This window comes from Cynara cardunculus, assembly GCF_001531365.2.
Source record: "Cynara cardunculus var. scolymus isolate 2C chromosome LG 15, CcrdV1, whole genome shotgun sequence".
Taxonomy (NCBI): Eukaryota; Viridiplantae; Streptophyta; class Magnoliopsida; order Asterales; family Asteraceae; genus Cynara; species Cynara cardunculus.
In genome coordinates, this window is record NC_037542.1 from 9,644,105 (window position 1) to 9,656,846 (window position 12,742).

Sequence of the window (12,742 nt, forward strand, 5' to 3'; positions counted from 1 at the left end):
TGAATAATATATATTTATTAATAATTTATATTAATTAAAATGTAATATAAATAAATAAATAAAACAGAAAATAAAATAAATAATATATATTAATTAAAATTTTCTTTAATTAATAATAAAATAAAAAGTAATAATCACAAAAAAACAAAAAAACACAAAAAATTATAAAACACAATGATTAAAGACTACTTAGGGGTGGCATTAGCACATGATAGGGGTGCCATTAGCCACCCCTATTACAATTGTTATGGTAGTTTTTTCAACATGAAACAACATAGACCGTAGATGATGGATACTATTCTTTCAGTCCACGTAGGTTGACTTTGACTTCTGATCTTGAAAGTTCAAAATTGCCGTATGCACGAATAACCAATCAAAGTCGACCACACAGGAACCCAGCTTCTCCTTGGCTCCTGATTTTAGCCTATCTATATCTTCAGACCAGTGGCCTGCTCTTCCCCTAGTCCTCAGAGCCCACGAAAACACACAGTTTCACCATCACTGTGTGGAAGTTATCTATGGCGATGCCTGTTGTAGATACCGAATACCTGAAAGAGATTGATAAAGCTCGTCGAGAGCTTCGCGCTTTTATCTCCAACAAGAATTGTGCACCAATCATGCTTCGATTAGCGTATGATCCCTCTTTCTCTTAAACATTTGTATACAAGTTATCGATGATTGGATTGAGATTGATGATGATGTTGTTAGGTGGCATGATGCTGGAACATACGATGTGAACACGAAGACCGGAGGTCCTAATGGTTCGATCAGGACCGAGGAGGAGTATAGTCATGGCTCTAATAACGGATTAAAGATTGCTATTGATTTTTGCGGTAAATTGTTTATCTTATAGTTCAAGTTTCTAGTGCTATCCTGAACTTGTATCTTTGAATTAGTTCAATTTAATTGATTACTCGAATGGTCTTATTTTGAGGAACAGGATTTGGGCAATATGTTTGCTATTTTAGCCATGATATTTTTGCTATTTGAAGCTTTCTTTTTATCAAATCAAGCTAGGAGAAGTTTGTTACTCCATCCGTCTCGGGAGAATTTCAAATTTAGGCTTTCGTGTGTCAAGTAGACTAGTTCTGTTAACTCCATGAATTAATAAAGTTGATATTGATTTTTTTGGTAAATACTATATCTTTTCTAGTTGATCGCATTGGCAGTATATGAAAGTTGTCTTTGGGCTAGAGTATTGTACTGTTGAGGTTTGATGTTAATAACTCTGAATGATCTTATATTGATGTGACCTTATACTGTTGAATTTCATGATTATCAACTAGTTATCGGGCTAAATGATTGCTGACTGTTAATTAGTATAACTCACACATATAGTGCATCTTGGATTACATGCTACTAATAAATAATGATTCATGAGTTTTTGATTGAGCCTACATCAATACGAGCTTTAAGAAAAATGAAAATGTTTCCTTAGGCCTCATGATGCCAAATTTATATTTCTTCAATTTATTTTGTGTTGCTGGTCCACTTCTTTTTCTTAGTAGTTCTTGGTTATTAATAAAATGTTAGTAGTTCATGGTTGTATTAATTAAAATTTCTGTTGTTGCTAGATATTATAGTCATCAAATCACCAGCTTGCAGGCTCATTCTTAGTATTGCAAGAAGGCTGAGTAGGTTTAGGATTTGGACTAGAGGTGTCTTTGAATGTGTGCTGTAAGGTTTTCCTTGAGATTGTATTTGCTCATGCTGCGAACTAGAGCTGTGTTTGAATGGGTGCTGTAAGGTTTTCCTTGAGACTGTATAAGCGCATGCTGCAAACTTGAAGTGATTTCAGACATGCACCAATTCAGATTTTATGATAGGAAGATCCAACAGTAAAATTAATAATCGTCCCCAGGTGCCACTTTCTTTATGGGCCAAAGAGGGAGCCCATTGAATATTGGTCTACTATGAAGAACTTAAAGTTTCTAGAACATTAGCTTGATGATTGTAAGCCGACTTGGATTGGTATTGGGTATTGCCAAGTCATCTTGAAATTGCACATTGTGGGTGACATAATTATAAGTTTTTTGGGTCTTTTGAAGGAGTGAATCATCGTATGATCGTGATTGGGTCTCTCTACCAGGTGTTCTACTCGATAATTTATAACAAAGTTTTCGTGTTGTTGATTCCTAGGTGTAGTGCTTCTTCCCGAATCATTCTGTTCTTTAAGTAGTGCTTTTCTGTACTTTTGGCTCAGAGGTTATGTTGGTATAGTGAGCTTCCTGGACATGTGGAAAAGAGACATCCTCTGTTATCCCTTTCTGCTATTTGTGTATGGGGCAATGAGCCTCTTTTATTCCCTTTTAAGATTGTTAATTTTTTTATAATTTCCAATGTTCTTGTTTTCAGCCTACCCCAATTAGTTTTGGACCAAAGGCAAAGTCTTGTGCTCTATTTTCAATTTTGGCATCATTCTTCATACCAGACTTAATGTTTGCCTCTACAAAGAGAAAACATGTTGACTTGATCAATTCTTTTGTTTATTACTTTAACAATGCAGAAGAAATAAAGTCCAAACATCCAAGGATTACGTATGCAGATCTATATCAGGTGATTTCAATGATACCAAGTTCGTTTTCATAAATTTAGACAAAAAGGGTTTCTTGTGGTTGAGATTGCTCATAAAGATGTGTAAATTCCAGATTATTGTTTGTGGTAAGTGGTAACTTGACTTGACCTATTAAAATGACTCGAATTGTTGCAAAAGAAATGCCAATTGAACACCCTCTGTGCATACCTTTCTCCATGAGACTTGTTCATATTTTAAAACAGATTGAAGTTGTCCAACAACAGGGTAGCGGTTACCTTTTTTTAAAGTTTTATTCCTTGTTCTTGCCAATGTTTTAAATGCCAACATTTCTTACTTAAATAGTGGTCAAGTAACAGTAGCTGGGTGATTGAGGGAGTATAGAGAGGCTAGAAAGAGAGAGGGAGGGAGAAATGGATTGCAAAAGACTAGTCCATTTCTTCCTTACTATTAAGGTATCACGTTATTAAGTTCACAGTGTTATAGTGTGTTTGTTGCACTATATTCCTAACAATGGCTTAACTTGAATTCTAACATACACACAAGCACACACAGTACATGCTTTACATGTGAAGTGTTAACTGACTACTGACCCATATAGGTTTTCTGTTTGTAGCTTGCAGGCGTTGTTGCCGTGGAGGTTACTGGTGGGCCTACTGTTGACTTTGTTCCTGGTAGAAAGGTATCTTGATTTTATCACTTGTTTGTTTTCTTTTCAAGTTTTTCGTTCTTTTCTTTCTTCTTTTTAATTTCCTGCAGGAGTGGTCCTATGTCTTATAATGGGAGTTATTCCTGCAGCCAATTTACCTCTCTTGACATGTCCTATCTTTTTTCTAGGATTCGAAGATATCTCCGAAGGAAGGAAGACTCCCGAATGCTACCAAAGGTTTTTGATCTTAATTTTTTATATCAACCATTATATTATGTAAGAAGTAATTTCTTTTTTCATTAGCTTCTTGGTAGTTGCCAGATGTTTCCTGAATCAACTTTGAAAATCTCATTTTCATTACTGAAAGTTGAGAAGCTTACATGGGATGAAGACACATATAGTGGTGGAAATATGATGTTTGTAAAGGGAGGTCAGCGTTTCACTTAAGAACTCCTGTAACAAACTTAACCATCCTGATATTTTCAAAGAATGAATGAGCAGGGCAAATCCCACATTAGTTTTTCATCAAGTGAAAACCCCTAAAGCTAAAAATGTTGATAATCTTGTTATAACTATTTAGTAGTTCAACTCCTGAATTAATTGGATAATCGGCTTAAGGATTCAAATTTCAAGAGAACACAAAACCTTGGACCATAAGAAAATTTTCATTTATCAGCTAATGATCTTCCGGATCGTGCATAACCAATCCAATTATTAATGGACATGCCACAGGAGTTCAATATTCATAACTACAATGGCATCACTGCTTCCATGGTTTAGTCAAAACCAACACAACCAAATGATAGTTCACCACCCACCAATGCTAAGACTTGCCAATCGGCCATTGGCAAATTGCATTACTTGTCTTTCACTCAACTAGATATCATTTTTACCATGAATAAACTGTCTGAATTTTTTCCATTATCCCTCGCATGATCATTAGGCTACCATGGAAGAACTCGTTTGGTATCTAAAGCATACTTATCACGCTTCTTTGATGCTACTTAAATCATACTCTGTCTATGCTGATGTTGATTGAGCTACAGACTCTACTGATTTAGGCTATTTTGGCTTTAATCCTATTAGTTGGTCCTCTAGAAAACAAAAATCCGTGGCCAGGTCCTGTACTGAAGCAGAGTGTAGAGCTATAACTACCGTAGTTTTTTGGAAGTAGGACGGTACCTTCGGCGAAATTTTATTAATAAGAAATAGAGAATTACGACCCAAGGTGAGATTCCCACCAACATGCATAGCCCCTCAACCTCATGGGACAGGCCCCAAAGGTCAAGCTGGAGTGCACTACGTAAAACCAAATACAACTAGAATGGCACTACATACCATTAAATAACCAAAACTACCATCAACTATATGTGTATAGCCGCCATAGTTGCTAAAGCAAGTTGGATTTCTAATATCCTTCATGAGTTCCGTCGGCCTCTTTTTTGTCAACCAACATGGGAGAAGTAGTGAACATGGGAGAAGGGTAATATTGGTTTTACAAACTTGCGCCAGGTTAAGTGTTGCACAGCTGCATGAAAAATAATGTCATTGATTTTCACTTTATTCGTGATCAAGTTCATAAAAGTCTCATTTGTGTGCTTCATGTTTGGTTTACATCCTCAGCAAGCCATTGCCCAATTCCCTGTTCTCTGACAACGTTTCCAAGTTAGATTTCTTATCCCTTTGTCCAACTTGAGGGGGGTATAGTAGAGCTAAAATCAATTACAATATGTTGCATTCTAATTTCTGATTCTTTACTTTATCACTTTTATTATGTTTTCCTACTTTTCTATTACTTGATACCAAGCCACATAGTATTTGAACACTACTTTTCTAGTAATAGATAAAGCTATTTATGAATGGTTCCATAAGCTAGTTAAAATCCCAAAACAGACTTGTCACCAATCCTTTGCACATCATCAGCTAGGAGTTAAGATGGGCAAATACTCCCATGCCTCAAGAATGGAACATTTTTGCTTTTGGGATGTCCCACAAGAGTTTCAACATGTCCTCTCATGGGATAAATTATCCATTAGCCCTTCTTGTTGCAACAATGGTATTTTGGACAATTTGCTATGATAAACTATTTTCTGATCAATTTACATGTAAGACTAAATGTTGCAATTCTTTTGGGATGGAGGGAATAGCAATCATGCCTCAAACATTAATATATAGTAAAATGATAGACAATCTTTGCTGGAGGTTTCCATGGCATGGGCTACATGCTATTTAGAGTTGCGAGAATTTTAGTCAAGCATCCATAAAAGTTATCACATACAGACACATCATCTATAATTTGTATGTGACATAAGATGGTCCAACTGGAATACACTATACCTTGCTGTCTGACATGGTTTGTCGTATAAAAGATCCTACTTCACCCTGTTCTGATATCATTCAATGAGTTGAAATTGGGGGCATTTTATTTCAAGGATTCTCCATTTAAGTGTGTGATGAGGAAGTAGGCTGAAGTAGAGTATATGAGGACCTGGGTTAAATGCTTGTTACTAACACAGCCAATAAAAAGTAGTTTTCCTCTGATTCTGAAATCTTGAAGTACCAGCTGAGGCCTGAGTGCCCAAGTTTGTGTTTGACCATCATGTTACAGGCTCTGGCTTCATTCTAGATATACTAATTCTTACTTTGTGAACTCTTAAAATGTTTTGAAGTATGGACTCTTTTATAATAGTCATTCCATTATTCAACAATAGTTACATCACTCTGTTCCTTTTTTCTAATTTATAAAAGTTCCTTTTCAAAGAAAGATAAGAAACAATCAACACTTGAACCTTTTGATGTCAAACCTAGTCCTTGTCATATCCGGAACTGATATAAATTGTATTGGCCACTTACCACCAATCATTTTCATTAAGTATTACTTGTTACAAAGCTCAGTTTGGTTTGTCAAAGCATCAAAGGTTTTCAGAAAATTAAGTGTCCACAAATTTTAACTTTGAGAATGACTGGTCTGATTTTTGAAGCCAGAGTATAGCTCTAATTGTGGAACAAAGGAGGAGAGGGGTGCATATCTTTAGGCAATTTGTGTTCTTGTTTGGTACTATCTTCAGACGTTACTCTTAATCCACTCAGCCATATACTGATGTAAAGATCAGTTACATTCTATTATTGATGTCTTCTGCTAATTGTAGGTGCACCACACTTGAGGGACATATTTTATCGCATGGGTTTATCTGACAAGGATATTGTAGCCCTTTCAGGAGGACACACTCTGGTAAGTTGCTAATTACTGTTAGATTAATACCTTCGAAATACTTGTTTTTTCTTGCAGCAATCTATCCCAAAGCTTGTGTTTCAATCTCAAGTCATCATCTCGAAACATGTCAGCATCTTTGCTACTCATGTTAATCATTTTGCTTGTTCTTGCTGTAATTTCTTATGCTACAGGGAAAAGCACATGCAGATAGATCAGGCTTTGATGGTCCTTGGACTAGAGAGCCGCTGAAATTCGATAACTCATATTTTGTGTAAAACTTACTGAAGCTTCGTTTTCCTTTTGTCTTGTTTAAGTAAACTAATATGGGCTTTTTTATTTTCTTTTTTAATTAAATTGGCACTAATATTGTTGAACCAGGGAGCTTCTGAAAGGGGAATCAGAGGGGCTGTTGAAACTTCCTACGGATATAGCATTGCTGGATGATCCAGCATTCCGCCAATATGTTGAGCTGTATGCCAAGGTATACTGTGTTATATAACCAAATGTGATGCCAACTAAATTTAATCTTTAGGGAGGAAACTTCTAATATTTTATTTCAACGACTGAGGTGCCCACCAAAAGAAAGTGATATGAAAGCTAGAACTCATACTTATCCTGCTAAAGCGTTCTTGGTCCTATATTTGTACTAAAATAACAATACTCCCTCCATCCCAAAATAATGTCTATGATAAAAAAGGTACATAGTTTTAGAATTGTGTAATTATTTTATCTTTTTATTAACTAAATGGAAACTATATCCTTAATTTTGAAAGTGAATACTTTTTTTTGGGACAAACTAAAATAGAAATGTGGACACTTATTTTGGGATGGAGGGAGTAAAGTTTTTAGTACTTCCTCTGTCCCATCAAAAAAAGCAACGCTCAACTGGATACATAGTTTCATGAAGTTGCTTGACTTCTAGTCACATATTTAAGTCCTCCAACAAAAACAACCAATTCGGGATGTCTTGCAGGCCAGAGGCAATGGCGTCAAATATATTGGTATTGATGGCAATGAGTATATGGATAACATAACTTGAAATCTGCAATTTAGCAGGATACCCCAAAATTGAAAAAGGTATTCCGTTTTTTATGGAATGGAGTGTGTACCAATTAGAAAGGTGGCATTCTTTGATTTGTGGAGGTAAAATTCAGCTTTGACAAGCCTTAATAGATAATCGCTCCACCCAATCGCTCCACCCAAAGTTAATTGTTCCCTTTTGACTCGACATTATAATTAAAACAGCCCCATTTGTTTCTTCTGTTCCAGTTTTCCCTTTGTAGTGTTGGGAACAAGAGGTAGGTGAAGGCAAAAAAGTTTTTATCATCTATATGGTTAATTGGTTAGTAGGGACATATGGATCCTACCAAGAATAGTACTTCCAAAATAAAGGTAAGCAAGGGTAGGAAAGCAATAGCCCTTCATTTAAGAAAATCACAGGCCTTTTATCCTGCATTGTTAGGCTAGACTAAACCTGATAGAAACTGAAAGAAGGTAAACCCCCTAGGATCTGGATATATTTCATCCATCTATGTGGTCCTATTTGAGGCCAACTATATAGTATACATATATCAAATCTATGTTTTCTACTTCTCCCATGTTAAACTGGATTGACCTTTTCTTTCAGTATGACCTCACTCTTCATACAGACCTCCTCTCTAATTGATGCATCCAAATGCCCTTGTTTGATATGTTTAAAAACATCTAGTGTGGTGTTTCCTCAGCTTCTTCTGAACCGATGTTGACTCGACTTTAATGGGTGCCACCCCAAGCTTCTTCCTTCTATCATTTCTAATTGATTATATATATATATATATATATATATATATATATATATATATATAGGATCAGGTTCAGGGGAAAACCGCAAAAAAATGAAAAACCGATAAGCACTCTAGTAACCATTCATCTGTACATATGCACATGTGCATACAAGTAATTGAAGATGGTTTTCTAGTTTCTATGCACGTGTGCATGTTATACACATGTGCATATCATGGAAATTACTTACAGATTACTTGTATACACTCGTGCATACTGTATAGATGAATGGTTTCTAGGGTGTTCCTTAGTTTTCACTTTTTTGGGGGTTTTTCCCAGAACCTCACTCTACACACACACATATATCTATACACACACACATGGCCACATAGCTACGTCAGTGTTCACATTTATGCTAGATTCCTCTTGTTACATGTGCCTTTTGGTGGCTCAACATTTTGAATCATAATCAAGTCTTACCTCATCCCAAGCTTCTCTGTTATATTGTTTCTAATCGTAACTATATGATATGACCACAAAGCCATCTCACTTCTCAGTTTTCACATTCATGCTAGATTCCTCTTGTTACATGTTCGTCTTTTGGTGGCTAAAATTTTAAATTGTAGATCATAAAAGTCTTACCTTCATCCTATAGAATGTACCTTTCAGCTTTAGTTGAACTTTCTGGTCTCATGGAACTCCTAAAGCTTCTAGCCATCATCCACCCTCTATCCTATGACTAACATCCTCATCATCTATTCTGCTACACTATCAAATATCTACACCTCTAAAGTTGTAATTTAATCTGTGTTAGTCTAAAACCATCAAGATAGCAAAAGTTCCTTCAACCATTCAAATTTTCATTAATATGTACCCTAGTATTACCAATTAGACAATATGATCCATGAAAATCATAAACCATGGAATATCATCTTGTATGCCCATCATGAGCTGATCCATAACTACAGCAAAACGATAATGACTTAACACTGATCTCTGGTCCCAACTTTTGGGCAACAGGGGAACAATCTCTCTTGTTGTCGACAGCAGATATTTCCTTAATCATATTCACATACATCGTAGTGACTAGGGACTTGCTTATCTCAAGAGCCTGCCACATCATTCTCATTGAGATTGTATCGTATGCTTTCTAAATTTTTGGACACCATATGTAAATGTTTTGCCTCGTATCTCTCTGTGAAGAAACCAGAATTTAGAAAGGGCAATGATGTTTACAATTTGGCTAATACGAGGGAAGGAAAAACTAAAAGATCAAACTTACATCAAATGCATCAAAGAGGAAAGCCAATAACTTGATGACAAGGATGAAGAATAATGAGGAGGTTATGATTACTTGTTCAATAATAATATTGTTGGGGTGACTCGTTTGATGATACTACTGAAAGTCTATGTAATGAATAAGACTGTTTAGATGTGAAGAAAGAACTAACAAAGATGAAGAAAAGCTTTAACTCCCCAATTCTTAATGGTTTGGGGAGCCCTTGGGAAGGTAATCATAAGTGGTCCGCTAGGGTATTAATGAAGAGGGTGCTATGTGAATAGAGGAGTTCCTTAAAGGGATGTATGAATTACAAAGGGGTTAAGCTTAGTCATACGATGAAATTATGGAAGCAGGTCATGGAGCATAGGTTAAGGCATTACAATTCTTGATATGATTTACCTCTAGCTTCTATTACTCTTTCTTAGCTTTGCTTTTGGCTAATTTCTATGTGATTATGTTCTCTGCACTCTTACAACGATGCAAGAGTTTATATTCCCCTTCTTTTCTCCAATAGCCTTTTGTACCTCCTGATTTATGGCTAGAGTTCCAGTTACTATTGAAGGTTACAAGGTGCGTCATGCTTCCTAAAGAAAACAAGCATCAAAGCATAAACCCCTGCAAACTTTTAAGATTTTTTTCTCGATACTTGTGACTGTATGACCATTAACTTCTATAAAAGTATCGCTAATAAATAATGTTATTTCCAAACCATTTCTAGCTCCAAAAATTCTTCTAATACATTCACTCAAGTCTAGTTAAGTGATATATGCAGTAATGAGATTCATAACCACCTCCTTGCCACTAATCAGACTAATATTACTGGATCCTGTTAGCTTTTAAACTCAACCATGTCATCCAGTCTGTTGCTAAGAGGATTATGCCCCAACTAAATGTTTGTTACATTACATGGGAATAGCTAGATAACTTGCAAGACACCATCCATCTTTGTTTAGGACAGTTGCTTTTTCTTGAGAATTTCCCAAAAAAGGAAAAAGGGACGCTTCTTGTAGGACTAACGGACTATATTTTATGCTCAAGCATTGGTAAGGTAGATAAAGGAGAGAAACCATTAGAAGTTCAGCTATTTATCTGTTTTTAGTTTTTACGTGGTTATAAATATAAACATGCTTCACGAAAATGTAATTACTAACTTTGAACAAGAAGATTGATACTTGTAGAATAATGTGAAATTTTTACAACTCCCTTCAACAATCACAAATAAGGGAAGTCTTGTGGACCAAAATTTAAGGGTATTAGTAAGTTGTGATAGTAATGGCAAATATGTAATTACAACCAGAAACTTATGTTGCATTCCTCATTATTGGACTATAACTGGACATCAATTACTTTATGGAGCACTATGGTTGTAACCAGCTCCCCCACCTCCATCCCACCCCACCCCTCACCTTGCTAAACACGTCCTATCATGGGGTACAAACCTAACCTTAGAAAATAAAGTGGGAACATATAAACAAACAAACATTAAAGCCAAAGACATTTGTGTGATTGGTTTTGAGCTTGACCGCCTAGATTATTAGTTTTGACAGTTGGGACCCTCTCTGGACTCTGACTACTGGTCTGCTCCCATTGTTAAATCTATTGTCCCCTCCTCTCCTGCCTATGAAGTTTAGAATAATAGTGAGTCTTACCTATTGCCAACAACCTTGCACAGAGGTTGTGTTCTTATACAGGTACAAGGATAGCCATGTGAAACCAAAATCCTCCTGGATGGAACATGGCTTAGATTCTATCTGAAACTAGTAGTTGTACGGTACAAAATTTTAATCCACTTTCTGAATTGCTAGTGATGACCATTTGCTTGTTTCAACACCTACCCAATATGCCCTCATTACTCATTATTTATTTTTCTGATTTAAAGTTTATAAGCATTATGCCTTCATGTAATTCTAAGTTTTCTTAAATGTCAGTTTTAAATACATCATTTGACTTTTCCATGTCAAATTTGTCTTCAATTTGGGTTGATGGTATGAATCTTTTGCTTTTTGATTGATATAAACTGTGGGTTCCTATTACATTGGTTTATTTGGTAGGAGAAAGTATTTTGTTGGATATGAAGCCTGATTCAAGTCGATAAACCCATCCTGAATTTCGCAAGAAATTGTCACATATGATGGTTTTTCTATCTTATAATTTTACTATGTGATTTTCTTCATTTATTATTTCAATAGAATTACCGAACCACATAATATATTCCTAACAGAAGACCCCACTTCTGAGTAGAATATAAGAGACTAGTTTGGTTTGGTATGTTCAAGATTTGTGGACTGTATAATAAAGTCTCAGCACATACCATAACTTTAAGTAAGATATACTGGGTTAGATTGGTTTACGATAAAGACCCCAACAACATTTGTGGAGGTTGGAAAATTGATATATATATATATATATATATAATATACACACACATATTAGATATAGACATCAAGACCCACCTATTCCCCTCTTCTATTTGATTGGTTGACACATCTTTTTCGAAATTTATGTTATTATATGGTGTGATTAATGTTGTACATCAATTGTAAGATATATAAATTTTCATTTGGTAGGCATTGTTTTTATTATCATATTAATATCTTGCTCTAGTTTTACGTCCCTCCCATGTTATGCTAAATTATTGACCATTAATTATTCAGGATGAAGATGCATTCTTTAATGATTATGCAACATCACACAAGAAACTCTCTGAATTAGGATTCATCTCGGGTTCCGCAAAGCCGAAAGTAAAAGACGGCGTCATATTGGCTCAAAGCGCCGTCGGGGTTGTCGTTGCTGCTGCCGTGGTGATCATCAGTTACGTTTACGAAGCCCGCAAAAAGATGAAGTGAGCTAAAGCTAAAAACCATCAAGGTACAACTTTTAAATGCATGGGATACAAGTTGCTATAGCATATTATTTCCCTGAACTCTAGATGTATTAGAAGGATTTGCGCATAAACATAATACCATTGTTATCATTATAATTCAAGATAATTTGACTTTCAGTTTGATAAATTAATACCCCTAAATAATAATGGAACCCTCCACAACATAATAATGTTTGCAACCACAACCAGAATGTACAAACTTAAATTCCTTGGTGTTGGATTAATTAAAATAATCAAGTTATAGATCTGATCACATGCTATTTTGCTTTATTTTATTAAACTTTATTCCACTTCAAGTTTTCTGTTTTTTATTGGTTTAATTCATTTGAAGTTGAGTAACATTTACTTAAAATAGTTTAATTCATTTGTTTAGTGTGTATATATATATATATATATATATATATATATATATGATTAAC

The 12,742-nt window shown here is 35.3% G+C and overlaps 1 protein-coding gene across 1 annotated transcript; it reads left to right on the forward strand.

Annotated features, from left to right (window-relative positions):
- Positions 1 to 443: 443 nt before the first annotated feature.
- LOC112527989 (L-ascorbate peroxidase 3-like) lies at positions 444 to 12,504 on the forward strand. Its single transcript, XM_025138868.1, has 9 exons — positions 444 to 631; positions 709 to 833; positions 2,507 to 2,556; positions 3,150 to 3,215; positions 3,371 to 3,419; positions 6,332 to 6,414; positions 6,588 to 6,667; positions 6,775 to 6,877; positions 12,094 to 12,504. Exons 1-9 carry the CDS (start codon positions 519 to 521, stop codon positions 12,283 to 12,285), a joined length of 861 nt encoding a protein of 286 aa, XP_024994636.1. The 5' UTR covers positions 444 to 518; the 3' UTR covers positions 12,286 to 12,504.
- The last annotated feature ends 238 nt before the right edge of the window (positions 12,505 to 12,742 follow it).

What these genes read in the sequence shown, in the direction of transcription:
- LOC112527989 (XM_025138868.1), top strand. Translation starts at nt 519, where the DNA reads ATGGCGATGCCTGTTGTAGATACCGAATACCTGAAAGAGATTGATAAA. An exon ending in ACTTTGTTCCTGGTAGAAAG is followed by an intron (nt 3,216 to 3,370) that starts GTATCTTGATTT and finishes TCTTTTTTCTAG; the next exon opens with GATTCGAAGATATCTCCGAA. An exon ending in TTTCAGGAGGACACACTCTG is followed by an intron (nt 6,415 to 6,587) that starts GTAAGTTGCTAA and finishes CTTATGCTACAG; the next exon opens with GGAAAAGCACATGCAGATAG.